Source organism: Pezoporus occidentalis, unplaced genomic scaffold (genome assembly GCF_034315485.1).
Source record: "Pezoporus occidentalis ecotype Australia unplaced genomic scaffold, CSIRO_AGI_Poc_V1 ctg2, whole genome shotgun sequence".
In the NCBI taxonomy this organism is placed as follows: Eukaryota; Metazoa; Chordata; class Aves; order Psittaciformes; family Psittacidae; genus Pezoporus; species Pezoporus occidentalis.
Genome location: NW_026913855.1, coordinates 21436920 through 21459170, shown reverse-complemented (window position 1 = coordinate 21459170; position 22251 = coordinate 21436920). Strand labels below are relative to the sequence as shown.

Here is a 22251-nt window from a genome sequence, read left to right as displayed (position 1 = left end):
CACTGCTTGGCCATGGATGGGACAGACATGGGATAGTGGGAAACAGTGGTTGGGTTTGTAGGTTTTGTCTCTAGGCTGTGACCTGCATGGCTGCGGGTGAGCAACACCACCCTGGTACCCACACCGCTATCTGCCCATGCGTCCCAGCATCATGCCACAAACACCACGGCCTTGCCAATGGCAGGGCATCCCTCTGTGCAGCCCCACATCTCCTGGTGTGGCCCCAGCCTCCCGCTGGATCCTGGCACAGTCACCACTGGCACAGCCCCTCTGTAAACCTTTATTTCCCATGGCAGGACGATGTGTCCGGTGCCCAGAGCAGGACACTGGGGGGAGCAGCAGCCTGGGCAGGCAGCAGGACCGGGAATGGCACCAACCCCAGCAAGGGGCAACCCAGGCCCCCTGTGACCCCCCATAAATATAGCACCTCAGGGGCTGGCTGCCCCGGCAGCACCCCTGGCCCCTGTGCCATGGCAGGGCCACCAGCAAGACTCTGTGCCCGGGCAGGGCTGGCCGGCCCCCTGCATGCCCGCCCCCAGGCAGCAGGGTGGGCAGCAGCGAGTTCTCTGCTGCCAGCCAGCACCTCCCGGCAGCTCTCCCGGCACCGTGCCTGGCAGCACCGAGAGCTCTCAGCACGCCCAGGACCCTGCAGAGGAAACAGGCCACCAGCAGTGACCACAGCACCGGGGATGCTGGCACACAGGGGTGGTCATCGACCCTCCCTGGCCATGCCATGCCATGCCATGCCCTCACCCACCAAAGCTGATGCCAGCTAGGTCGTCGTCTGCTCTTCCTCCTCCTCCTCTTCCTCCTCTTCCTCAGCCCAGCCACCCAGTGGCATCTCCCGGTGTTGAGCCTGCGAGGCTCTGGCAGCAGAACCTGGAGCAAACAGGGGTCAGAGCCACCCCTGCTTAGGGCCCCAGCCCTCAGGACCCTACAGGTGCCCCATCTTGGGGCTCAGGCCTAGTGGGGACAGGGGTCAGCACACATCCCCAGTCCCCTGGGACCCTCAGTGAGGTGCTCACCTGCGGTCATGGAGGGCGGCTTGGGTGTCCCCGTGGCCATCCACACCCCTACAGCCTGGGGCCCAGGGCCCTGCTGCTGCTGCTGGTGAAGCTGGAAGAGTGGGAGAGGCGGTCAGAGCCCAAATCATGGTGGTCAGATCCCCCCATCACAGCAGAGCCCCCTGTCATGGTGGTCAGAGCCCCAATGGAGGCAGTTAAAGCCCCTATACAGGTGGTCAGAGCCCCCCATCATGGGAAGCTGCCTCCTTATGGGGCTGTGGGACTGGGGACAAGGGACTGGGGACTAATACCAGGACCAGGCAAGACCAATGGGGGTGGTGGGCAGGAGGCAAGGGCAGAGCACCCAGCTGGGTGCAGCCACACCCAACAATGCTGACAGGGAAGAGGGCAGGGATGCAGGCAGGGATGAAGGCAGGGATGTGGGCAGGCAGCTGCTGGGGGCTGCACCTCATGCAGGTAGATGGCATGGAGGCTCATCTCAGCAGAGGCCACTTCAGTGATCAGTGCCGAGCGGCTCAGGCTGCGCAGTCGTGACTCACTCAGGAACAGGCTGCGGGCAAAGCCAGAGAGCGCATGAGGCCCTGCCACAGCACCCCATCCCTGCCACAACACCCCATCCCAACCACCCTCCATCACCCCACCAGGGGGTGCAGAATCCCCCAAGCCCCCCATCACCAGGACCTCTCCTCAGGGAGCCGGCGGCCACTGTGGCAGCCAGGGCTGTCGGTGGCGAGGCCACGCACTGGCCCAGGCAGGGAGGATGCCAGGGATGCCAGGACGCTGGCGGCGGCGCTGGCGGTGCTGCAGGGCTGAGTGAAGCGCCGGTCCCAGGACACCAGCCCACTGGCAGAGAAGATGGGCCGGGCCAGGACACTGGCCAGCAAACCATCCGGCTGTGGAGGAGACAGGTTCAGGGTAATGTCCACTAGAGACCCCTGGATCCCTCTGCAACCCCGTGTGCCAGTCCCACTCACCGCTGCTGCCGAGTCCTCAGAGAGGAGGGATGTGCCCAGCGGTCCCTCGGCCAGGATGCGCTGTGCAGGCGGCGCGGCAGCTGCGTCCTGCTGCACCTTCTCCTTCAGCTGGCTGAGGAACAGCTCGCTCTGCGGTGGCGGCTGCCAGCGCGGGTTGGTGATGGCGAAGTGCATCAGTGACAGCTCCGTCTTCCCATTCTCCGCTTGCTGGTACACGGAGGCCTCTGTCTGCCCAGCCGACAGCCACTGTGGGGCAGGGGGTGAGTGGGGTCTCTATGGCCGGGACCCCCAATCCCACAGCACACCACACCCTGGGAGACCCCAAGCCCAGGACACCCCACCTGGGGATTGCCGTGATTGCGGATGTCAAGCTGGGCAAAGGAGCAGATGTCACCAACCCCAACCACCTCCACTGTGAAGTTGCGGAAGAAGTCGACAATGTCCAGGGCGCGGGAGGGCAGGGCAAAGATGAGGATGAGCGGGGTGAGGATGGGGCTTAGCAGCTCCTCCAGGATGAAGACCTGCAGCCAACAAGGGTGTCAGGGGGGGTCAAGGGGCGGTCCCACCACCCAGCCATGCCCGCGCTCACCGCCTTGTACTGGAAGAGCTGTGCCATCTCGCTGCGTGTCTCTGACCGGCTGGCATTGCCCTGCCAGTGGTCTGGCATGTAGTGGATGTGGGCCAAGACACGCTGCAGGAGCTGCTCCGGACACCACACTGTGTGCTCGTCGGGGATGAAGGACCTGTGGGCAGGGGCAGGCGTCCCACCTCCCGCTCAACCACCCCACGGCCCCCTGTGCCCACTTCCACCCCATGGCACAGCTCAGCACACTCACCTGGCCACCGTGACCACGAGCCCCAGCAGTGTAATGGCAGTGAGGATGTGCTGGACAGTAAGCACGTCCTCATCGTAGACAGTCAGGACAATGAGCACAGCCAGGATGGAGCCGGCGAAGAAGCCGACGTTCTTGGCCAGCACGGTGAGCAGCGGGCTGGTGAAGGAGTTCATGTACTTGGTGGCTGGCTTGTACCCACGGCTCAGCCGCGCCTGCAGCTCGTGGTTGAGCTCGTTGAAGTGCCGCAGGTAGTGTCGGCCGTAGAGGGACCAGCGGCGGGCGCCCAGGCTGCCCGGCTCCCGTTTGATGACCTCGGCATAGCTGAAGAAGGCATAGAGGAGCTGCCAGACCAGCACGCAGGGGCAGAGCAGCAGGTTGGCCAGCCCCACCAGCACCATGGTGCGCGCCAGGCGCTGGGCCAGCTCCCGGCGTGCACCCGCACGCTTGCACTGTGGCCGCAGGCTCCACTTGTTCTGGAAGAGGGAGCCGGGGCCCCAGAAGAGGAGCAGCTCCAGGTTGTACTTGAGGCCCTGGGTGAGGAAGACGATGGGGCCCAGCAGGGGCAGGTGGAAGCGGACGGGCAGCAGCGACTTGTTGACCATGGCCACCGTGTAGTTCTTGAAGCGCAGGATGCGGTGGTAGATGTCCAGCTCCGTCAGCTCCCGCTTGTGCACGCACATCTGCTGCTGGCGCTGCAGCGAGATCAGCCGTGCCTGCACCTCCTGCCAGCTGTAGTTGCACAGCCCCTCCTGCACCAAGGACACACTGATTGGCACCAGCACAGCTTGGCATGGCACAGACCCACCATCCCCACAGCTCACCGAGGGGATGTTGAGGGCTTTGATGTAGAAGGTGCGGATCTCCCAGTAGCTCAGGAGGCTGCACAGCACCTTCACCAGCCGGTACAGCCAGAACGCAGCCGCCATCACCAGCAGGAAGATGATCCAGCCGCTGGCCCTGATCCTGGCAGGGAACATGTGTCAGACAGGGATCTGGAAGTGCTGGGAGCCTTGTGTGGCTGCACCAGCCCCACTCCTCACCTCTGGGCACACTGTGGGGCAGGCAGGATGGCGTCGGGCAGCGTCACCTTGCTGCGGTCGGGGGCTGTCCCACCAGTGTGGTTGAGAGGCCGGTTGGCGAAGAGAACATCGTACTCCACACAGCACAGCAGGAAGGTGGAGAAGGTGACCACGAACAGGAACTGCCTGGGGGTGGCGGGGGGTCAGCACAGCCCCTTGCCCCACAGCATGGCACCATACAGCACCGTGTGGCACAGTGGGTGGGGGTCCTACTGGCACTTACACCAGCTCAAAGACATCGGACAGCATCATGCAGGCAAAGCCATTCTTCTGGTGGAAGTGGTAGATGTTGGGGCTGCATTAAGGAGCATGTGCCTGGGTTGCTGGACCACCCCTCTGCACCCCTTCCCAACACTGGGGTACCCCCCACCACCACCATGGTGCCGGCACGGGAAGGGCTGGGCTGTAGCCAGGCAGGGGCCCTGCAAGGATATCTTGGTGAAGAAATTATCCAGGTTCTTGATGTGGTGCCAGGAATCTGTCAGGGAGAGAAAAACAGCGGGGGCTGAGCCAGCGCCACGGCACCCTGGGGGCACCCCAGCCTGGGACCCACACTCCCCACGCTGTGACCAGCAAGAGGGCTATGGGACAGGGCCCGGCCCACCTCACCTTGCAGCCCCTCGGTGACATGCACCAGCAGCTCCTCCTCGCCCGGGGGCGAGTCCTCTTCCAAGTCCTCCAGGCGGTGGTACTCCCCCTGCTCCGCCATTGCCCGCCGCCGTGACGCCTGCCAGGGACACCCATCGGCACCCACTGCCGTGGCCCTGGGACCCCCACCCGGCTGCAGGGAGCCCCATGGGCCATGGGGCAGCCAGAGCCCCGCCGTGGGGCGCAGGGCGAGCCGGGGTGAGCTGTCTGCCCCGCGGTCGGCAGCCGGAAATGCCGGCGAGGTCACTCTGAGCCACCCACGTGCCCCGAATTCGGGTGGCCTGAGCTGGCCTCCCGCACCGAGGTCACGGACACGGCCCCGGGCCGGCAACGCCATCTGGCCCGTCCCACCGGCTGGGGCACTGCCAGTGCCAGAACGTGCCCCCCTGGCACCGGGACAGAGCTGCCCCGGGAGGGCTCCTGTGCAGCTTCGCAGAGACCCCCCCCCCATTACCCCACATGCACCCTCAGGTCATGCTGCCGTACCCCCTCCATCCGGGTGGAGTGTACCCCCATCCTCACAGACACCCCTCCCCACGGACCCCCATCACCATGGAGACCCCTCTCCACAGATCTTCATCCCCATGGAGATCCCTCCCCAGGGACCTCCATCCTCATGGAGCCCCCTCCCTGTGGACCCCCATCTCCATGGACCCTCTCCCCTCAGAGCCCACCCTGGGGCTGGTGCCATGGGGCAGTGAGCAGCCCAGAGCCAGGGCAGCAGCCGGGATGCAGGACCAAGCTTAGGGCCAGCTCCTGAGCCTTGGTGGCCTCTTAATGCCCTAGGGACCTTCGAGTCCAGAGAGGAAAGGACCACAAGCCCTCTGGGGAGGAACAAGACCCCCTGGCCTTGGGGTAAGAGGGAGCCCAAACCTCTGGGACAGAAGTCCCAGCTCCCTGGGAAAACACATTCCCAGGGACAATTCCCTTGGAGAAGGATGGGACTCCCAGCCCATTAGGGAAGGACAGGACCCCAGTTCCCTTGGGGCAGAATGGGACACCAACCCTATCTGAGAAAAGACAGGATCCCTGGACCCTTAGGGCAGGATGGGACTCTCAGCCCCTTGGGGAGGGAAAGACAAGACCCCCATCCCCTTATGCAGGACAGGACCCCCACCTCCCCAGGGAAGGACAGTACCCCTGGCACCCTAGGACAGGACAGGACTGCTGGGGTCTCAGGGCAGGACAGGACCCTGCTCCCCGTGTGACAGGATGGGACTCACACCCCCCAGGGAAGGATGGGACCCCTGGACCCTCAGGGCAGGATGGGACCCTCAGCTCCACAGGGTAGGACAGGACCCCAATTCCCTTGGGGCAGTTTGAGACCCCCAACTCCTTGGGGCAGGATGGGACCCCCACTCTTCCCTCGGAAGGGCAGCACCCCTGGCCCCAGGCCAGGACTGGACCCTTCGACCCTCTGGGGAGGATGGGACCCCCCCGCCCATCCTCGGTGCCCTCCCCTTACCGCGGCCGGCCGGTGCTCCCGCAGCCGTCACCCGGGTCCCCTCCCGTGCCCGGTGCCAGCGCCCGGCCAGGTGATGCCGTCCGGCCCCTCCCCACCGCGGGCGCTGCCGGGGCCTGACTCACGGCACCGGGGCCAGTACGGCAGGGCCGCGGGCACGAAGGAGTCCCGGAGCCGCGGGGCGGTGATTCAGCAGGAGGAACGCGGCCGCGGCCGGGAGAGACCTCGGTGCCACCGGACACGCCGTCCCCCCTCGCTGACCCCCGGCCTTGTGCAACTCCCCGTTGGGGACAGAGCCACCGTGTCCCCCGGGATCGGGTGTCCCGGCCGGTGACGCCGACACGGCCCTGACCCCACGTGCCCCGCACCGGGAGGCCAAAAATACCCGTACGGCCGGGCCGACCGAAAATAGCCCGGGCGGCGTAAACAGCCGGGGACCGAGGGTCATGGGGGTACCCGCGGGCCGGGGCAGGGCAGCCCGGGTCCCCCACGCGCCCCGGGGGACACAGACACCCGCGGGGACAGACAGGCCCTGGCAAGGGTCCCAGTGACCGGTGCGAGAACACACATGCCACATGTTCCCGTACATGTGCCACACAGGGACCCCACGACCCCGCGGGGACACGGACACCCTCATGGGGACACAGGCAGTATGACAGCCCCGCGGTGACACACGCCGTGGTGACACACACCCCGACAGCACCGCGGTGACACGCACCCAGCACAGACACAACCCGCCACCATGGGGTGTCATGCACACCGTGTCACCTGCACCTCACGGGCCCACACGGGGGTACACGGGCACCCCGATGACCCTGAGGGGACAGCCCCAAGCGGGGCGCCGGCAGCCGGTGGCCCCGGCCGGATCACGCACGGCCATAGGAGAGTCCCGGGGGCAGCGGGAAGGAGCAGGGTGACCCGCACCAGAGGATCCGGGGCACGACCACCTTCTGGGGACACGGTGTTGCCGGCTCTCCCGTACCCCCGGTCCCGGCGCTTTAAGCCCTGGCCACCACCAGCCCCCTCGTACCCCTGTCCCAGCTCACCTAGCCGCTCTGTGCTGGCACAGTCCCAGTGATGCCGGTGTCGGACTCTCACCTAGCCCCTCGCCCGCCGCGGCACCAGGACCAGGACCGAGTTCTGCCGTCGCGCATGGCAGCACCGGCAGATGGGGGTCGAAAGGGGCACTCGGCGGGGTCCCCCGCCGCGGGCAGCGGGGTCGGAGCCCGGTCCGGTTCGGGCTCTGGGTGAGGGGTTCCGGATCCCGGTGCAGGGCCCGGACTCCAGGAGCGCAGCCCTGGGAGGAGCGAGGGCCCCGGCGGTCCCGCGGTGCCGGAGGAGGCCTCTGGCAGAACGGGATTGCGGGCACTGGGGGGAAAGGGGGTCAGAGCGCGCAGTCCGGGGGGGCCGAGGGGTCGGTGCGAGTCGCGGTCGGCTCGAGTCGGGGCCGGCGCAGGGCCCGGGCCGCGCTGCAGAAGCTCCGCCCGCCGCTGTCGGTACCGCCCGCCCCGGGCCCGCCCCTGCCCGCCCCGGGTCCGCCCCTGCCCGCCATGCTGGTGCCGCTTCTGCTGCGGGCGGTCGGCGCTCGGCCCAGGCTCCGCGCGGTCCTCCCAGTGCTGCGGCCCCGCCCCGGCCCGGGGAGCAGGTACCGGGGAGCCCCGGCCCGGGGGCGACCGGGGGCCGGGACCGCTCGAGGAGGGGCGGGGGCAGTACGGACCTCTGGGTCCCTTTTAGGGGGGCCATGGATACCCCGGACTTTCCCCCTGCACCCTAAGGGGAAGTCCGGGGTGTCCATCGCCCCCCCAGAAGGGACCCTGGGGTTGCGGGGTATCGGGGTGCGGGAAGATCGAGGCTCCCGGGGGCTGCAGGGCTGGGGTCGGGACGGGGCAGGAGGATCCCAAACGCTGGTGTGGGGGGACCAGGGGGAGAGTTGGATGGGTCTGAGTGCTGGTGGTTATCGGGGGGGAGCCCGGGGGTGGGGATACCAGGAGGGAACGAGGGTGTCCCCTGCCCTGGGACAGCCCAGGGTAGCATGGGGGGGGGGGGGGCTGTCTGTGCCGTGGGAGAACACAGCCCTTGTCCAGGCCCCCCCATGCCCCCGGGGCTGGCCCCTGATTCGGGCACCCTGTGCTCACCCCTCTCCCCAGTTTCAGGTATGGAGGGGGCCGCCCGGGGCTGGTCAGCCCACCTTGCGTGCCCTCCAGCACCGTGCCGCCAGCCCCACGCTGCCTGCTCCTGGTCGGCCCTGCTGCAGGCTGTGTGGTGCTTGGCTTGCTGGGCACAGCCGCACGCTGCCAGGAGGCCACTGTCCCCGCTGTCCCCGCCGTCCCTGCAGTCCCTGAGCCTGCACAGCCCCGGCCGGAGCCTGCATTCGACTGGCCAGTGTTCTGGACCTTCCTACGTCCCCAGCTCCTGGCCCTCTCTGCAGCAGTGGTGGTAAGCAGGGGCAGGTGGGCGGCTGTGATTTCTCTTGTCCCCACTGTCCCTGTGCCATGGCATGGTGCCTGCTGTCCCCATACTGTGGTGTGGCACCTGCTGTTACTGTGCCACAGCATGACACAGTATGCAGGAGACGGATGCTCCATAAGGGAGTGTAGTGACAGGACAAGGGGTAATGGGTTCAGACTTAAACAGGGGAAGTTCAATTTAGATGCAAGGAAGAAGTTCTTCACTGTGAGGGTGGTGAGGCACTGGAATGGGTTGCCCAAAGAAGTTGTGAATGCTCCATCTCTGGCAGTGTTCAAGGCCAGGTTGAACAGAGCTGTGGGCAACATGGTCTGGAGTGAGGTGGCTTGGAACTGGCTGATCTACAGTCCTTTCCAACACAAACCATTCTGTGATGCTATGATGCCTGCCATTCCTGTGCCGTGGTGTGACACCTGCCATTGCCATGCCATGGTACGACGCCCACTGTCTCCACAGCTGGCTCTGGGTGCAGCCCTGCTCAACGTCCACATCCCGGTGCTGCTGGGGCAGCTGGTGAACGTAGTGGCCCACTGCGCCCGCGGCCACATTTCCAGTTACCTGCAGGAGGTCCGACGCCCGGCCCTGCGCCTGCTCGCTGTCTACTGCCTGCAGGTGGGTGCTAGCACCCTGAGCTGGGCAGGGGATCATGGAGACATCCCCTCTCTCTCCATGCTCCTCCAAGCCCCTCTCCTCCTCAGGGGCTGCTGACTTTCGGGTACATAGCGCTGCTGGCACGGGTCGGGGAGCAGGTGGCTGGCAGCATGCGCAAGGCGCTCTTCACATCCCTGCTCCAGTAAGATGCCCCACAGGGCAACAGGGGCTGGGGCGCACAGGGGGACGTCAGTCCACCACCCCAGCCCACTGCCCCTCATCCGTCAGGCAGGACGTAGCGTTCTTTGACGCCAACCGGACAGGGCAGCTGGTGAACCGGCTGACAGCTGACATCCAGGAGTTCAAGTCCTCTTTCAAGCTGGCCATCTCGCAGGTGAAGCCAGCATCCGGTGGCACCAACCCGCAACAACCTTTCCCCCCAAGTCCCCCTGGCCCCAGCACCCACCCGTGCCCACTCCCATCCCCAGGGCCTGCGCAGCAGCACACAGACAGCGGGCTGCTTTGTCTCGCTCTACCTGCTCTCACCCAAGCTCACTGGCCTCCTGCTTGTTACACTGCCCGTCCTGGTGGGCGCTGGGGCCCTCATTGGTGCCTTCCTTCGCAGCCTCTCCCGCCGGGCACAGGAGCAGGTAACCCTGCGCTTACCCACCGCACCAGGGCTGGAGCAGGGGGTGTCCTCCCCTGCTCACCCTCTTCATCCCTCTCCCTGCAGGTGGCTAAGGCAACCGGGGTGGCAGACGAGGCACTGGGAAATGTCCGGACCGTGCGCGCCTTTGCCATGGAGGACCGGCAGGCAGGGTAAGGGAGTGTCAGGGGCTCCTGTGTTGTGAGGGCAGTGTGGGTGCAGGGGGGTTCAGCCTTATCCCTGTCCCCAGGCTGTACTGCGCTGAGGTGGACCGTGCTGGATGGCTGAATGAGCGGCTGGGGCTGGGCATCGCCGCCTTCCAAGGACTCTCCAACCTGGCACTCAATGGTGAGTGTTTGCTGTGGGGTGCGTCGTGGTGGTGCTGTGGGTCAGGAACCCCTTCAAGTCCCATCTTTGTCCCGCATCCTACAGGCATCGTCCTGGGAACCATCTTCGTGGGTGGCTCCTTGATGGCTGGGGACGAGCTCTCACCGGGCGACCTCATGTCCTTCCTGGTGGCCTCGCAGACGGTGCAAAGGTCAGGGAAGGGTCGGGCATGCCAGCACCCCTGGCACCCGGCATACCCATGACTCAGCCCTGAGCTCGGCCTCTCCTCTTGTGCACCGCAGGTCCATGGCCAACATCTCCATCCTGCTGGGGCAGGTAGGTGGCAGTGGGGGTCCCGCTGCCCCCCGGGGCTGTGGAGCCAGGGCTGGGAGTGCTCCCACCACCATCCCCACAGGTGGTGCGAGGGCTGAGCGCCGGTGCCCGCGTCTTCGAGCTGCTGACATTGGAGCCCAGCGTGGCGCTGCGGGGCGGGAAGTCCATCCCCAGCCACTCACTGCTTGGCCACATCTGCTTCCACCATGTCTCCTTCAGGTAAGTGCCCTCCCAGACCCCTCTGTGGGCAGGGGGCTGGCACCATGCTCCCACATCTCCCCACTCCTCTCACCACAGCTATCCCACCCGCCCTGGCTACCTGGTCCTGCAGGACTTCACCCTCACCCTGCCGCCCTGCAAGACCGTGGCCATCGTGGGACCATCTGGTGGAGGTACTGGCCTGGCCAAGACCCTTGCTCTCCCAGCACCCCAGAGATGCCAGATCAGCCTCACTGGTCCCTCATGGCCAGTGGGTGCCAGGAGCTGGCCACCATGCCCTCCACCACCCAGCAGCTCTCCGTGATGCTGGGGTCATGGGGATGCATGGCTGGGAGTGCCATGGAGCTAGGGACTCCTCTGCACAGGGAAGTCGACAGTGGCAGCACTGCTGGAGCGGTTCTATGAGCCCACACAGGGCACCATCACCCTAGATGGCCATGACATCTCCTCCCTGGACCCCTCCTGGCTGCGAGGGCAGGTCATCGGATTCATCAGCCAGGTGTGGGTCTGCTGTGTGGCATTGGGCTGCAGTTGGGTGGTTCCCCCAGGCACCGGATGGGACCCCCTGAGCCCACGTTGTCCCCAGAGGAGGGGTGGGAGGTGGCCCCATCCAGGGCTCCATGCTGAGAGGCCGGATGCTGCCATAGGAGCCGGTGCTCTTTGGAACAACCATCATGGAGAACATCCGCTTTGGGAAGCCGGGAGCTTCTGATGCCGAGGTGTACGCCGCGGCACAGCTTGCCAACGCTGACAGCTTCATCCGCAGCTTCCCTGAGGGCTACAACACCGTTGTGGGTATGTGCTGGGCTGGGTGAGGTGAGGTGGGACAGACAAACCCCAGAGCATGAGACCCTCGCTAAGGTGGCCCAAGTCCCCTCAGGGATGTTGGCTGATGGTTATTGCTGGCGCAAGGCTGTGCTGGGCTGCCTATGGGGAGGATGTGGTTGAGCACGTTCCTGGAGGTCCTGGGCTTGGTGTGGGAACACGGCTGTGCCCTTCCGCTCCCATCCTTGCGATGGGTCATCTCCCAGCCAGCGTGGCTTCATCATAGAATCAGCTGCATCAGAAAAGACATTTAAGATCATCAGGTCCAGCCGTTACCCCAGCACTGCCAAGTCCACCACTAACCCATGTCACTGAGGGCATCTTTGGTTGTGCCATCAGGCGAGCGTGGTGTGGCACTCTCGGGGGGTCAAAAGCAGCGTGTTGCCATTGCCCGGGCCCTGCTGAAGGACCCTGCTGTCCTCATCCTGGATGAGGCCACAAGCGCGCTGGATGCCCAGTCAGAGAAGGTGGTGCAGGAGGCGCTGGACCGTGCCGCCTCGGGTCGTACCGTGCTGCTCATCGCCCACCGCCTCAGCACCATCCGTGGGGCTGACCTCATCGTGGTACTGGCGCAGGGACGGGTGGCTGAGGTGAGGGGTGCCAGGGGCGATATGGGGTGGGCATGTGGGGCAGGGGGTGCACAGCCCGATGGGTGACACCATCTCCACTGTCTCCACAGGCAGGGACCCATGAGGAGCTTTTGCGACGAGGTGGGCTCTATGCTGAGCTCATCCGCAGGCAGACCAAGGATGGGTACTGAGCATGGGGCAGGGCCTGGGAAGGGCACACCCACTCCTGGGGTGCCCCCCTGGTGCTCCCCAATAAACTAGCGGTGGAAAGTGACTGCTGGGACTCTGCTCTGTGCTGCGGTGCTGGGGGAGGACCAAACCAGATGAGGCTGGGCAGCAGGGGAGGTACCCCTATGGGATGGGGACCCCCTGTGTGACCCCATCTGGGTTGGTGGTTCTTTGTGTCACCCTCCAGGGTGCGGGTCCCTTGCATCTTGCCCTGGGGTGGAGGGTCACTGCCTGCATCACCCCCCTGAGTGGGGGGACCTCTTTGTCATCCCCAGAGTAGGGGGAAACCCTTCATGATCCCCTGGGGTGGAGAATACCCTGTGTTGCCCATCAGGTTAGAGAGACCCCTTTGTGTGTCACCCTCCCGGGCTGGGAGCCCAACGCATGACATCCGGGATGGGGGAGACCCCTGCATCGCCCCTCGGGATGGGGGGGGGGCGTGCCCTGGGCCCCCCGGGGAGGGAGGGACCTGCCTGCTGAGCCCTCCCCCATATCCCGGTCACCCGGCCCCGCCGCTGCTGGCAGGGATACGGGCCGGGCCCGCTCTGCAGCTGCTGGCGGGGGGGGGCCCAGCACGGCCCGGGGGGCTCCTGCAGGGCCGGGCCCGGAGGGATCCGGGCCCGGGGGCGCCGTCGGGGCCGGCTCCGCGCCCCCCGCCCGTGCTCGCTGGGGGGCGGCGGCGGGTGGAGCCGCCGCGGGAGGAGCGGGGGCGGCCGCAGACCGGCAGCGGCTGCGCCGCGACAGCGGGAGCGGAGCCGGGAACGGGGATGGGGCCGGGGACGGGGCCGGGGCGAGAGATGGGGCTGCGCTGACCGGTGGCTCCGCGGCACCGGCAAGTGCGGGGAGGGGAGGGGCCGGTCCTGCCTTGCCCGTCTTTCCCGCTCACCCAGCCCAGCTTTGCCTTCCCCTCTCTCCCATCCCCTCGCTCCCATCCCCTCTCTCCCTTCCCCTCCTCGCCATCCCCTGTCTGCCATCTGCTGCCTACCAACCACCCCTGCCTGCCATCCCCTGCCTACCCTGCCCACAGCACCCTGAGCCCAGCGTGGCAATGGGGCGACCGGGGGGCTGAGGGCGGTGGGGAGCGCGGAGGCCCAGTGGCAGGATGAGGTCGGGCTCAGAGGGCAGCGGGGAGGGCGAGGGGTTCTCCAGCCTGCGGGCCTTTGCCCACAGCTCCTCGCTGCACGGCATCAGCCACGTCTTCGCCTACGGGGCCGTGTCGCTGCGCCGCGTGCTGTGGGGCGCTTTCTTCCTGGGCTCGCTGGGGCTGCTGCTGCTGGTGTGCGCCGAGCGCGTCGCCTACTTCCTCACCTACCCCCACGTCACCAAGCTGGACGAGGTGGCTGCCCACAACCTCACCTTCCCGGCCATCACCATCTGCAACCTCAACGAGTTCCGCTTCTCCAAGATCACCCGCAACGACATGTACCACGTGGGCGAGCTGCTGGCGCTGCTCAACGACCGCTACGAGATCAGCAACCCGCAGCTGGCCGAGCCCCATGTCCTGGCTGCCCTGCGTGACAAGGCCAACTTCAAGAACTTCAAGGCCAAGCCCTTCAGCATGGCCGAGTTCTACAACCGCACGGGCCATGACCTCTCTGACATGCTGCTGCAGTGCTCCTTCCGCGGCGTCAACTGCACCGCACACAACTTCACCGTGGTGAGTGCCAGTCACGGTGCCTGGGTAGAGGTGACCGCACATGAATGCGCCAGGGTCGGGCGCTGGGGCTGCTGGGGCTGCCCACAGTGCCTATGGGTGAGCCCACAACACTCCTGCCAGCACATCTGGCCACAGGCAGCACACCAGCCGCTGCCCGCCTCCCCACGTGCTGTGGCAGGCCGGCTGCCAGCCAGGGGTGTCACCACCCCATGCTCACTGCAGGGGTGCCAGGCTGCTGGGAACGGTGCCCGGGCAGGAGCCGTGCTGTGCTGGAGGCCTGTGCCGAGCTGGGTGGCTCTGCCTATGAGCACCCACTTGGGAATGGGATGCTGGTGGATGTGGGATGCTCATGGGTTCAGCCCATGGCCCTGTTGCATCTGTGCCAGCCTCAGACAACCGTGTGGGCATGGGCAGGGGTCCCCTGTGCTGAGCTGTCCCCCAGCAGCCACCCAGCCCTGGTGCTGTCCCCAGCATTCCCAACTGCTCTTGGGGGCTGCGCCGGTTCTGCTCCAATCGCCAGTGCCTGTGTCCTCTCACCACCCCTGCTGTGCCCCAGCAGCGTGCCAGTGAGGCTGCACAGCACCAAGCTGTGTCTCCTGGGCTGCAGAAAGCTGCCAGAGCATGGTGGGGGGAGCAGCGCTGCCGTGTCCCTGTGCGGGTGTGGGCAGCAGGGTGGCCAAAGGAGGAGGTTCCTTCCCTGCCCCATGCAGCACTGGGTGGGCACGGGGACCCCTGAGCCCGCACTCTGCTCCCTCAGGCAAACCTCATCCACGGGCAACCTGTGCTGGGCCTGCCTGGGCAGTGAGGGACGGGCAGGGAGGTGGTGCAGGCAGGGTGTTGGTGCGGGCAGGACGGGCACGTCCTTTGTGCTGCGGCAGCGCCGGGAAGCAGCGTGCTGTGGGAGCTGTGCCGCCTGCGCCCGCCGCGCACGGCTCTGCTCCGTCCCCGTCCCCGTCCCCGTGGCTGCACTATCACAACAGCAATTACCACCAGCTTAAGCCTCTTAGTGCGCAAAATCAATTTTCCTTGGGAAAATTAATTCCTCGGTTGAAAAGCATCCCTTGGGCAGCAGCTCCCTGGGCCCTTTGCCGGAGCAGCTCTGGTGATGCCCCTGCAGCTGAGAGGTGGGACCCCGGTGTGAGGGTTGCAGGGCCCCAGGGTGGCACACAGCAGCTTGCTGCAGCCTGAAAGCCAGCGCCTCACTGGGGAGTGTGAGTGAACCATTCCCTGCCCTGGGGTTGCACGGGTGCCTATCCCCATTCCCGTGCCGATGATCCACATGCTGTGCTGCTCCGGCTGCCCCCGGGGTTGTGGATGCTGCCGGGCTCTGCCCACATGTGCCACATGACAGGCTGTGGGGAGAAACTTCTGCCCGAGCAGCCACGGCCGCCCTGGCACACGCAGCCCCCTGGGAGGCCCAGCCCTGCCTCCAGCTGCAGGCACTGCAACTTTGCCGGTGAAAGGGATGGAGCTAATGCCAGGGTTTAGTCAGGGATTATGATCCGCTGCCCCAGGACTCGGCGCTGAGCCGGCAGCTCCCAGCGCCACGTCCTGTCTGGTGACATTGGGCTCTGGGGCTGCGCACGTGGCCTCAGCTATGGGGTCGCTGGTGTTGGATGTGGGGGGTGTGCAAAGACAGGGCCGTGCTGGGTGGGTCTGTGCCCACAGTTGTGCCCCCCAGTGCTTGCAGGGATGGGGCAGGCTGGGAGCCCAGGAGCAAGGGGTACTCAGGGACAGGAGGGTTCTGGGTGTGGGGCAGGATCTATAGGGAGCAGGGACAGAGGGATCCTGATGGTGGGGTACCCCACATGTGGGGAGCAGGATGGCTGGCAGTGCTGTGGCTGTGTCCCTGTCCCTGCCGTGTCCTTCCTCTTGTCCCCTCCACCGCTAGCCACCGGCCCACAGCACATCCCTGTGTCGGGCAGCCGTTGCCATGGCAGTCGCCCCCCCCTTCCTCCTTGGACAGCGCGTTGCCAAGGCAACGGCTCCCCTTTTTGGGAGCAATCCGTTGCCACAGCAGCATCCCCCCCCCCCTTCCATGGGGCAAGATGGGTGGGACACCACACCTGGTGGGGACACCCCATGGCAGGTGGGCCGTGACCCCATGGGGCAGTTATGGGTCCCCAGGTCAGTGATAGGACTGGGGGCCATGGCTGCAGCCCCCCACCCCACCTTTCCCCCCTCACCCTGCACATCAAGGAAGTCCCTCTGTGAAGTGAGGGCATGGGATGGCTCTGCCCCAGGGTGTGGGGGAAGGCCACAGGCAGTGGGGGACTGGTTATGGGGTGGGAAGTGCCCCATACATACCTGGAGAAGAAGGAACTGCAGGGCTGGGTGGTTCTGGGAGAGAAGCTCAGGGTTGCTCAGCTCAGGGTCATGCTGGGGTGCTTTGGGTGCTGAGGACGCTGCGGGGAGGTCCCCAGCTGTGGTTGTTCCCTTGCTATGGGCATTGGTCCCTGGGGATTTTTGAGTGCTGAAGTCCATGGCTGTGGGTGCTGGGATCTCTGCCTGTAGGTGCTGGTGTCTGTGGCCACGGGTGCTGGTCCATGTCTGTGGGTGCCGATACCTGGTGGCTCTGTGAGGCTGGAGCAGGGCAGGTCCTTGTGTCCCGCTGGGATGACGGTGTGGATGACGCCCTCTCCTGCTGTGGCTAAACCAACCCTGGTCCTGGCTCTCACCCTCGCCGCTCACGTGTCCCCCGCCACCCCATGTCCCTGCTGCCGAGCTGAAACCCAATCCCCCTGCAGAGCAGCAGCAGGGATGTCAGGACAGGCCGCCATGGCTGCGGAGCCGCTGGGACAGGGGGCAGCCACCTTCACGTCCTTCGCGCGCTCCTGCACCCTGCACGGGCTGGGGCGCATCTTTGTGCCTGGGGCGCCGGCACCGAGACGCCTGCTCTGGGCCGGAGCCTTCCTGGCCTCGCTGGGCACCTTCCTGCTGCAGGCGGGGCAGCGGGTCCGGCACTACGCTGCGTACCCCCGTGTCACCGCGCTGGACGAGGCTCAGAGCCGCGTCCTTGTCTTCCCCGCCATCACCCTCTGCAACTACAACCGCATCCGGCGCTCCCAGCTCACCCTCAACGACCTGTTCTGGCTGGGGGGGGACCTGCTGGCGGTGGGGACCGAGGACTTCCCCCGCTACCTGCACGCACTGGGGCGGACCCCAAACCTCGACGGCTTCTTCCCCAGCAAGAGCTACGACCTGGGCGCCTTCTACCAGCGCGCCGGGCACCCCATCCACGAGATGCTGCTGCGCTGCCGCTTCCGCGGCCGGGACTGCGGCCCCGAGAACTTCACCACCGTGAGTGCTGCTGCCATGGCCATGGCCACACCACGGCTGGCTCTGCCCTGCGCAGGGCTTGGGGAGGACCCCAGAGCTGAGCAGGTTTTGGGGCCATGGGATGTGCAGACTGCAGTGTGGTCGGCTGTGGGGTTGCACAAGCTGTGGGGCAATGGGTTGTGTGCGCTCTGTGGGGCCATGGGGTGCACAGTCTTTGGGGCCATGGGTTGTGGCTGTGGCGTGGTTGGCTGTGGGGCAGTGGTGGGAAGAGGGCACCGTGCCTGCCCACCCTACTGTCCCCTACCCCCAGGGGCTTGGAGAAGCTGCCCCAGTGTGGCTCCTCTTGCCCACAGTGCACCAACAGGGCCGTGGGGAGATGTGGGGCCATGGTGGTGATGGGGAGTCGTTGGGGATGTGGGGCTGAAGCTGCAGTGCAGGCTTGGGGGGTGATGGTTGGAGCGTGCAGCTCTCAGACCTGCTCCCCAATGGAGAGCAGTGGCTGTGGGGCAGGGGGGTGAGGATGTCTTGTTGTCTGGTCTGTGCTCCCTGCCAAGCATCCGCAGAGGCCAGTGGGGGCTTTCTCCATGCTGGGGGGCTGCAGGAAGAGGTAGGTCAGCCCCAGGCAGGGGCTGCAGGTGCCTTCCCAGGGTTGGGGTCCCGCATCCCACCTGATGGGGCTGGAGAGGGTCTCTTCCTCTGCCATGGGGACCACTGGGGTCCTGTGGGGCAGGATGTCAGGCAGGACATGGAGGCGAGGGGAATCCTGAAGGGTGCTGGGCCTGGCAAAGCTGATGACACCATGCTGGAGCAGGGACAGCAGTGGCTGCCCTACAGCTCAATCCACAGCCCCGTGCCCCTGTCCACACCCCCATGCTGGTCCCAAACAGGAAGGGATGGATGCACCAACTCCTTCCCTGCACATGGACTGAGGGGGTGCTGGGGTTCTGCACTGGGCTTTGCCTTGGGACTGGGCTGGATCCCTGGGTGCTGCACCCCACTCCAGTTCGGTGGGTGCAGGGCAGAGAGGGCCCAGCTCCTCTCCCCAGCATCCCAATGCCACTATCCCATGGGCGGCGCCATGGTGGATGCTGAGTCTCCAGCCGTGTCCCCACAGATCTTCACGCGCCTCGGCAAGTGCTACACCTTCAACTCGGGGGGCCCGGGCCGGGAGGTGCTGACCACGCTGCAGGGCGGCGCGGGGAATGGCCTGGAGCTGATGCTCAACGTGCAGCAGGAGGAATACCTGCCCGTCTGGGGGGACACGGGTGAGGGACCCCCCAGCCCTGCCCGCAGCCCTGCCACCACCCTGTGCCCCTGACGCCTGCCCTGCCTTGCAGATGAGACCTCCTATGAGGCAGGGGTGAAGGTGCAGATCCACAGCCAGGAGGAGCCCCCCTTCATTGACCAGCTGGGCTTTGGTGTGGCGCCCGGCTTCCAGACCTTCGTGTCCTGCCAGCAGCAGAGGGTATCCCATGCATGGCAATGGCACAGCCACCCCAGGGCTCGGGCAGTGGCTGCACGGCCACAGCTATCCCCACTGGGCATCCTATGCTGAGCTGTGCCGCATGGTGGGTACCACACCACCGATGCAGCGGCTCTGCCGCCACAACAGCCAGGAGCACCGTGGCACAGTGTGGGGTAGCCCCATGGTGCTGCCACAGGCACCGACTTCAGTGGTGACCCCCCATCTCCAGCTGAACAGACCGTCGGCAGGGGCGGCATCCAGCCCACGCAGCCAGACACCTAAATTTAGGTGCCTGGAGTGGGTGTCTCCATGTGTGCCGGCGCTCGCAGTGCAGGCAGCTGGGAATGTGGCCTTGGCACCAGTGGGTGCTGTGCTGGGCCCTGCTGCTGCCTCACCAAGCACACACCCGCACCAGACATGGCACAGCTCTGCTGGCCACCACGGGGACCACTGGGGTTCAGTCTGGTGCCATGTACCAGCCCTCACCTGCATCCTTCCCTCCCGCTGGGTGCAGTGACGCTGGCCCTGAAACCCATCCTGGTGCCCAGCAAAGAGGGGTAGGGCTGGGAGAGGGATAAGCCCCAAGCCCTGGCTGCGTGGGATAAGCTCTTCCCAATGGACGGGCACCACGGTGGGTGGGACACTGGGGACACCCTGGACACCATGTTTTCCTTAGCCGAGGGCTGGCAGCTGGTGTACCTACCCCCGCCGTGGGGGGACTGCAAGGCCACCCCCATCGAGTCTGACTTCTTCACCAACTACAGCATCACCGCCTGCCGCCTGGACTGCGAGACCCGTTACCTGGCCGAGAACTGCAACTGCCGCATGGTGCACATGCCGGGTGAGCCGGGGCCGGGGCTGGAGCCGGGGGGCGGCTGCTGCAGGGCTGGGATGGTGGGGAGACCCTCCTGCCCCTGCGACCGCCGCCTTCCCCGCAGGCAACGCCAACGTCTGCACCCCGGAGCAGTACAAGGAGTGTGCTGACCCTGCACTGGGTATGTACCGGGGCACCCTGCCCTCCACTACCCGGCGTCCCGGGTCTGACCCCTGGGACCGCCATCCCCTGACACCCCCAGCATCACCCCTGGGACTCCCCACCCCCTGCCAGGCACCATCACTGAAAACGTGGCACCAGTGTCCCTGTGCCAGTCCCAGCCTGCTCAGACCCCACACGTGCTTGTCCCTTGCCACCGGCACCCGCCACCACCCGGGCTTTGGCCTCGGAGCACCACAACCCCACTTGGGCAGGTGTCATGGCCACACGGTCCCGGTGGTCCCCCTCCCACCCGCGTCCCCCCCAGACTTCCTGGTGAAGAAGGACAGCGATTACTGCGCCTGCCGCACGCCCTGCGCCATGGTGCGCTACGGCAAAGAGCTCTCCATGGTAAAGATCCCCAGCAAGGCCTCCGCCAGGTACCTGGCCAAGAAGTTCAACAAGACAGAGCAGTACATCGCGTGAGTGCCACCACCGCCGCGCTGGACTGCAGACCCAGCAGCACGTGGCACAGCATGGCCTGACGGGGTCGTACGGCATAGCACGGCCGCAGGGCATGCCTCAGCAGACATGAACTGGCATGGCATGACAGCATCCCCGCCTCTGGAAGTGTTCGCAAACCATGTAGGTGAGGCCCTCAGTGACATGGTTTAGTGGTGGACTTGGCAGTCCTGGGGTAACGGTTGGATCCGATGGTCTTTTCCAACCCAGCTGATTCTATGATTCAATGATGGTGTGATACAGCGCAGCACGGCCATGCTACATCCCCCAGCATAAGTGAACCAGCACAGCACAACACGACACAGCATGGCACAGCAAAGCATGGCATGGCATGGCAAGACACAGCATGGCACAGCACAGCATGGCATAGAACATCTTTGTGCCAGCCAGCCCAGCCCAGGGCCGGGCAGACCCGTCTGCCTCATCCCACCACGGGACAGTGCAGCCCCCCAGCTGGGTTTGCTGCCTGATGGCACATCTGTCCGTCCATCCCAGACCCATCTGTCTCCCCCAGGGACAACGTGCTGGTGCTGGACATCTTCTTTGAGGCCCTGAACTATGAGATGATTGAGCAGAAGAAGGCGTACGAGGTGGCTGGGCTGCTGGGTGAGGGACCGGGGAGACTGGGGGCAGGTGTGTGTGTGTGGGGGTGTTCTGGGGGGCAGCCCCCCTCTAATGCCACTCCCCTGCCCAGGCGATATCGGGGGGCAGATGGGGCTCTTCATCGGCGCCAGCCTCCTCACCATCCTGGAGATCTTTGACTACCTGTATGAGGTGAGCAGCCCCCCGCCTCCCCCCGCCTCACACCTGCCCCATGGCCGGGAGCTCTGACCCGCCTTCCCCAGGTCTTCCGGGACAAACTCCTCAGCTTCTACAAGGAGAAGAAGAAGACCCCCAGGAGCGACAGCAGCACCCTGGTAACCCCCCCACAGCCCCCCGACCCCCCTCCCCTGGCACAGCCGGCAAAGGGGGGGCCTCGCACCTCATCCCACCCATCTGCTGCTCGGCCTCATCCCGCCCGGGACCGGCACCATCTCCCGCTCGGACCCTGTGCACTCATTCGCTCCTCTCTGTCCGTCTGTCCATCCGCCCGTCTGTCCTGCACCCCACCGCCTGGCAGGAGCACCCAGCAGTCCCGGGCAGCCCCGCTGTCCCGCTCCCTCCGGGGCCCAGGTAGACATCCCAGCTCCACACCAGGGGGACAGCATCCCTGAGCCCCAAACCTGGCACTGCCGGCATGGGGGGCCATGGGGCTGCCCCCCCAGGGAGGGTGATGGGGGTCCCTGGCTGGGGCACAGCAAGGAGGATGCAACCCCCAAATTCCCCTGCAGGTGGGCCCCGAGGGTCCGCACCCCCCTTCACTCCATCCCAGGCTTTTCTTGGCATCATTCCCAGAGCCGGTTATGGGGGTCACCCCCCCCCGCCAGCTCTGCTCCCATCCTCATGCATCACTCCCCAGCACTGTATCCCCGGGGTCTCCCTCCTCAGGGCCCGGCACAGCCAGGCTGGCCTGGCAAGGGGCCATCCCATCACCCCCACTGGGATGCTATATGACAAGAAGGACCCCCAGATATCGGGGGCCTGAGGGTTGCATGGGAAGGGGGAATGGGGCAGAGCCAAACACAGTGGAAGAAGGATGGTGGCTGCAGGATGATGGGGTGGGGGGAGTGACTGCATGGACTCCCGGCTGCCCCCAACCACCCCTCCTGTCCCCAGGGCGCCTGTGCCCCCCTGCGCTGCCACACGGACAGTCTCACCTTCGCCCCGAACATGCTACCTCGTCACCCGGCTCTAGGCCCCTTCGAGGAGTTCGCCTGCTGATGGCCCAGCCTTGCACCCCCGGCCGGAATGGGGGACTGGGGGGATCCCCACTGCCACTGGGGCACCCCACGGGGCTGCGGGGCTGGCTCGGGACCCTAGGCTGCTCCCCCCCTCTAAGGGCTGGCAGGGGGCTGGGGTGGCGGGGCCCCCCCGGTCCTACTCCCATGAACCTGCATGTGCTGCTTGCGCCCTTGCCCCCCTCCCTGCTGCGCTGTACATGCCAAGTCCCCATGCTGTGCCCCCCAACCCCATTAAAGACCTGACCCAAGGCCCAGGTTGTGTGCTGCTGGGGGGTACTCAGGGACA

At 66.1% G+C, this 22251-nt stretch overlaps 3 protein-coding genes across 5 annotated transcripts; 2 read left to right on the top strand and 1 right to left on the bottom strand.

Moving 5' to 3' along the window:
* Window positions 1-266: 266 nt before the first annotated feature.
* Window positions 267-5011, bottom strand: ATG9B (autophagy related 9B). Of its 2 annotated transcripts, XM_062618180.1 has the most exons (14): window positions 4524-5011; window positions 4349-4392; window positions 4138-4202; window positions 3876-4040; window positions 3657-3798; window positions 2836-3584; window positions 2589-2742; window positions 2341-2520; window positions 2000-2245; window positions 1707-1918; window positions 1473-1575; window positions 1026-1116; window positions 758-879; window positions 267-646 (listed from the first exon to the last, which is right to left on the bottom strand). In XM_062618180.1, the coding sequence occupies exons 1-13, from the start codon at window positions 4897-4899 to the stop codon at window positions 773-775; spliced, it is 2634 nt and encodes an 877-aa protein (XP_062474164.1). In that variant the 5' UTR covers window positions 4900-5011; the 3' UTR covers window positions 267-646; window positions 758-772. The 2 variants fall into 2 exon arrangements, with proteins under 2 accessions (XP_062474164.1, XP_062474163.1); XM_062618179.1 differs by having other exon boundaries at window positions 267-879.
* Window positions 5012-7514: 2503 nt separating this feature from the next.
* Window positions 7515-12274, top strand: ABCB8 (ATP binding cassette subfamily B member 8). Its single transcript, XM_062618182.1, has 16 exons — window positions 7515-7669; window positions 8172-8460; window positions 8947-9102; window positions 9189-9283; window positions 9370-9475; window positions 9570-9731; window positions 9815-9900; window positions 9978-10075; window positions 10160-10265; window positions 10357-10390; window positions 10470-10606; window positions 10685-10779; window positions 10972-11105; window positions 11254-11401; window positions 11771-12021; window positions 12111-12274. The coding sequence occupies exons 1-16, from the start codon at window positions 7575-7577 to the stop codon at window positions 12189-12191; spliced, it is 2073 nt and encodes a 690-aa protein (XP_062474166.1). The 5' UTR covers window positions 7515-7574; the 3' UTR covers window positions 12192-12274.
* Window positions 12275-12938: 664 nt separating this feature from the next.
* On the top strand, window positions 12939-22213 carry ASIC3 (acid sensing ion channel subunit 3). 2 transcript variants are annotated; one of them, XM_062618175.1, is made up of 11 exons: window positions 12940-13885; window positions 18279-18429; window positions 18502-18629; window positions 19320-19470; window positions 19568-19624; window positions 19931-20084; window positions 20639-20730; window positions 20819-20898; window positions 20970-21041; window positions 21245-21297; window positions 21841-22213. In XM_062618175.1, the coding sequence occupies exons 1-11, from the start codon at window positions 13331-13333 to the stop codon at window positions 21917-21919; spliced, it is 1572 nt and encodes a 523-aa protein (XP_062474159.1). In that variant the 5' UTR covers window positions 12940-13330; the 3' UTR covers window positions 21920-22213. The 2 variants fall into 2 exon arrangements, with proteins under 2 accessions (XP_062474160.1, XP_062474159.1); XM_062618176.1 differs by lacking the exon at window positions 21245-21297 and having other exon boundaries at window positions 12939-13885.
* Window positions 22214-22251: the final 38 nt, after the last annotated feature.

Coding starts and splice junctions, on each gene's coding strand:
- ATG9B (XM_062618179.1), bottom strand. CDS start 4,899: ATGGCGTTGCCGGCCCGGGGCCGTGTCCGTGACCTCGGTGCGGGAGGC. Junction 4,041..4,137: donor TCCGATGTCTTTGAGCTGGT/GTAAGTGCCAGT, acceptor CGCCACCCCCAG/GCAGTTCCTGTTCGTGGTCA. Junction 1,576..1,706: donor CGCCGGCTCCCTGAGGAGAG/GTCCTGGTGATG, acceptor CTTTGCCCGCAG/CCTGTTCCTGAGTGAGTCAC.
- ABCB8 (XM_062618182.1), top strand. CDS start 7,575: ATGCTGGTGCCGCTTCTGCTGCGGGCGGTCGGCGCTCGGCCCAGGCTC. Junction 10,607..10,684: donor TTCCACCATGTCTCCTTCAG/GTAAGTGCCCTC, acceptor CTCTCACCACAG/CTATCCCACCCGCCCTGGCT. Junction 11,106..11,253: donor TCATCGGATTCATCAGCCAG/GTGTGGGTCTGC, acceptor ATGCTGCCATAG/GAGCCGGTGCTCTTTGGAAC.
- ASIC3 (XM_062618175.1), top strand. CDS start 13,331: ATGAGGTCGGGCTCAGAGGGCAGCGGGGAGGGCGAGGGGTTCTCCAGC. Junction 13,886..18,278: donor CCGCACACAACTTCACCGTG/GTGAGTGCCAGT, acceptor GTGTCCCCACAG/ATCTTCACGCGCCTCGGCAA. Junction 21,298..21,840: donor CCGCTCCCTCCGGGGCCCAG/GTAGACATCCCA, acceptor TCCTGTCCCCAG/GGCGCCTGTGCCCCCCTGCG.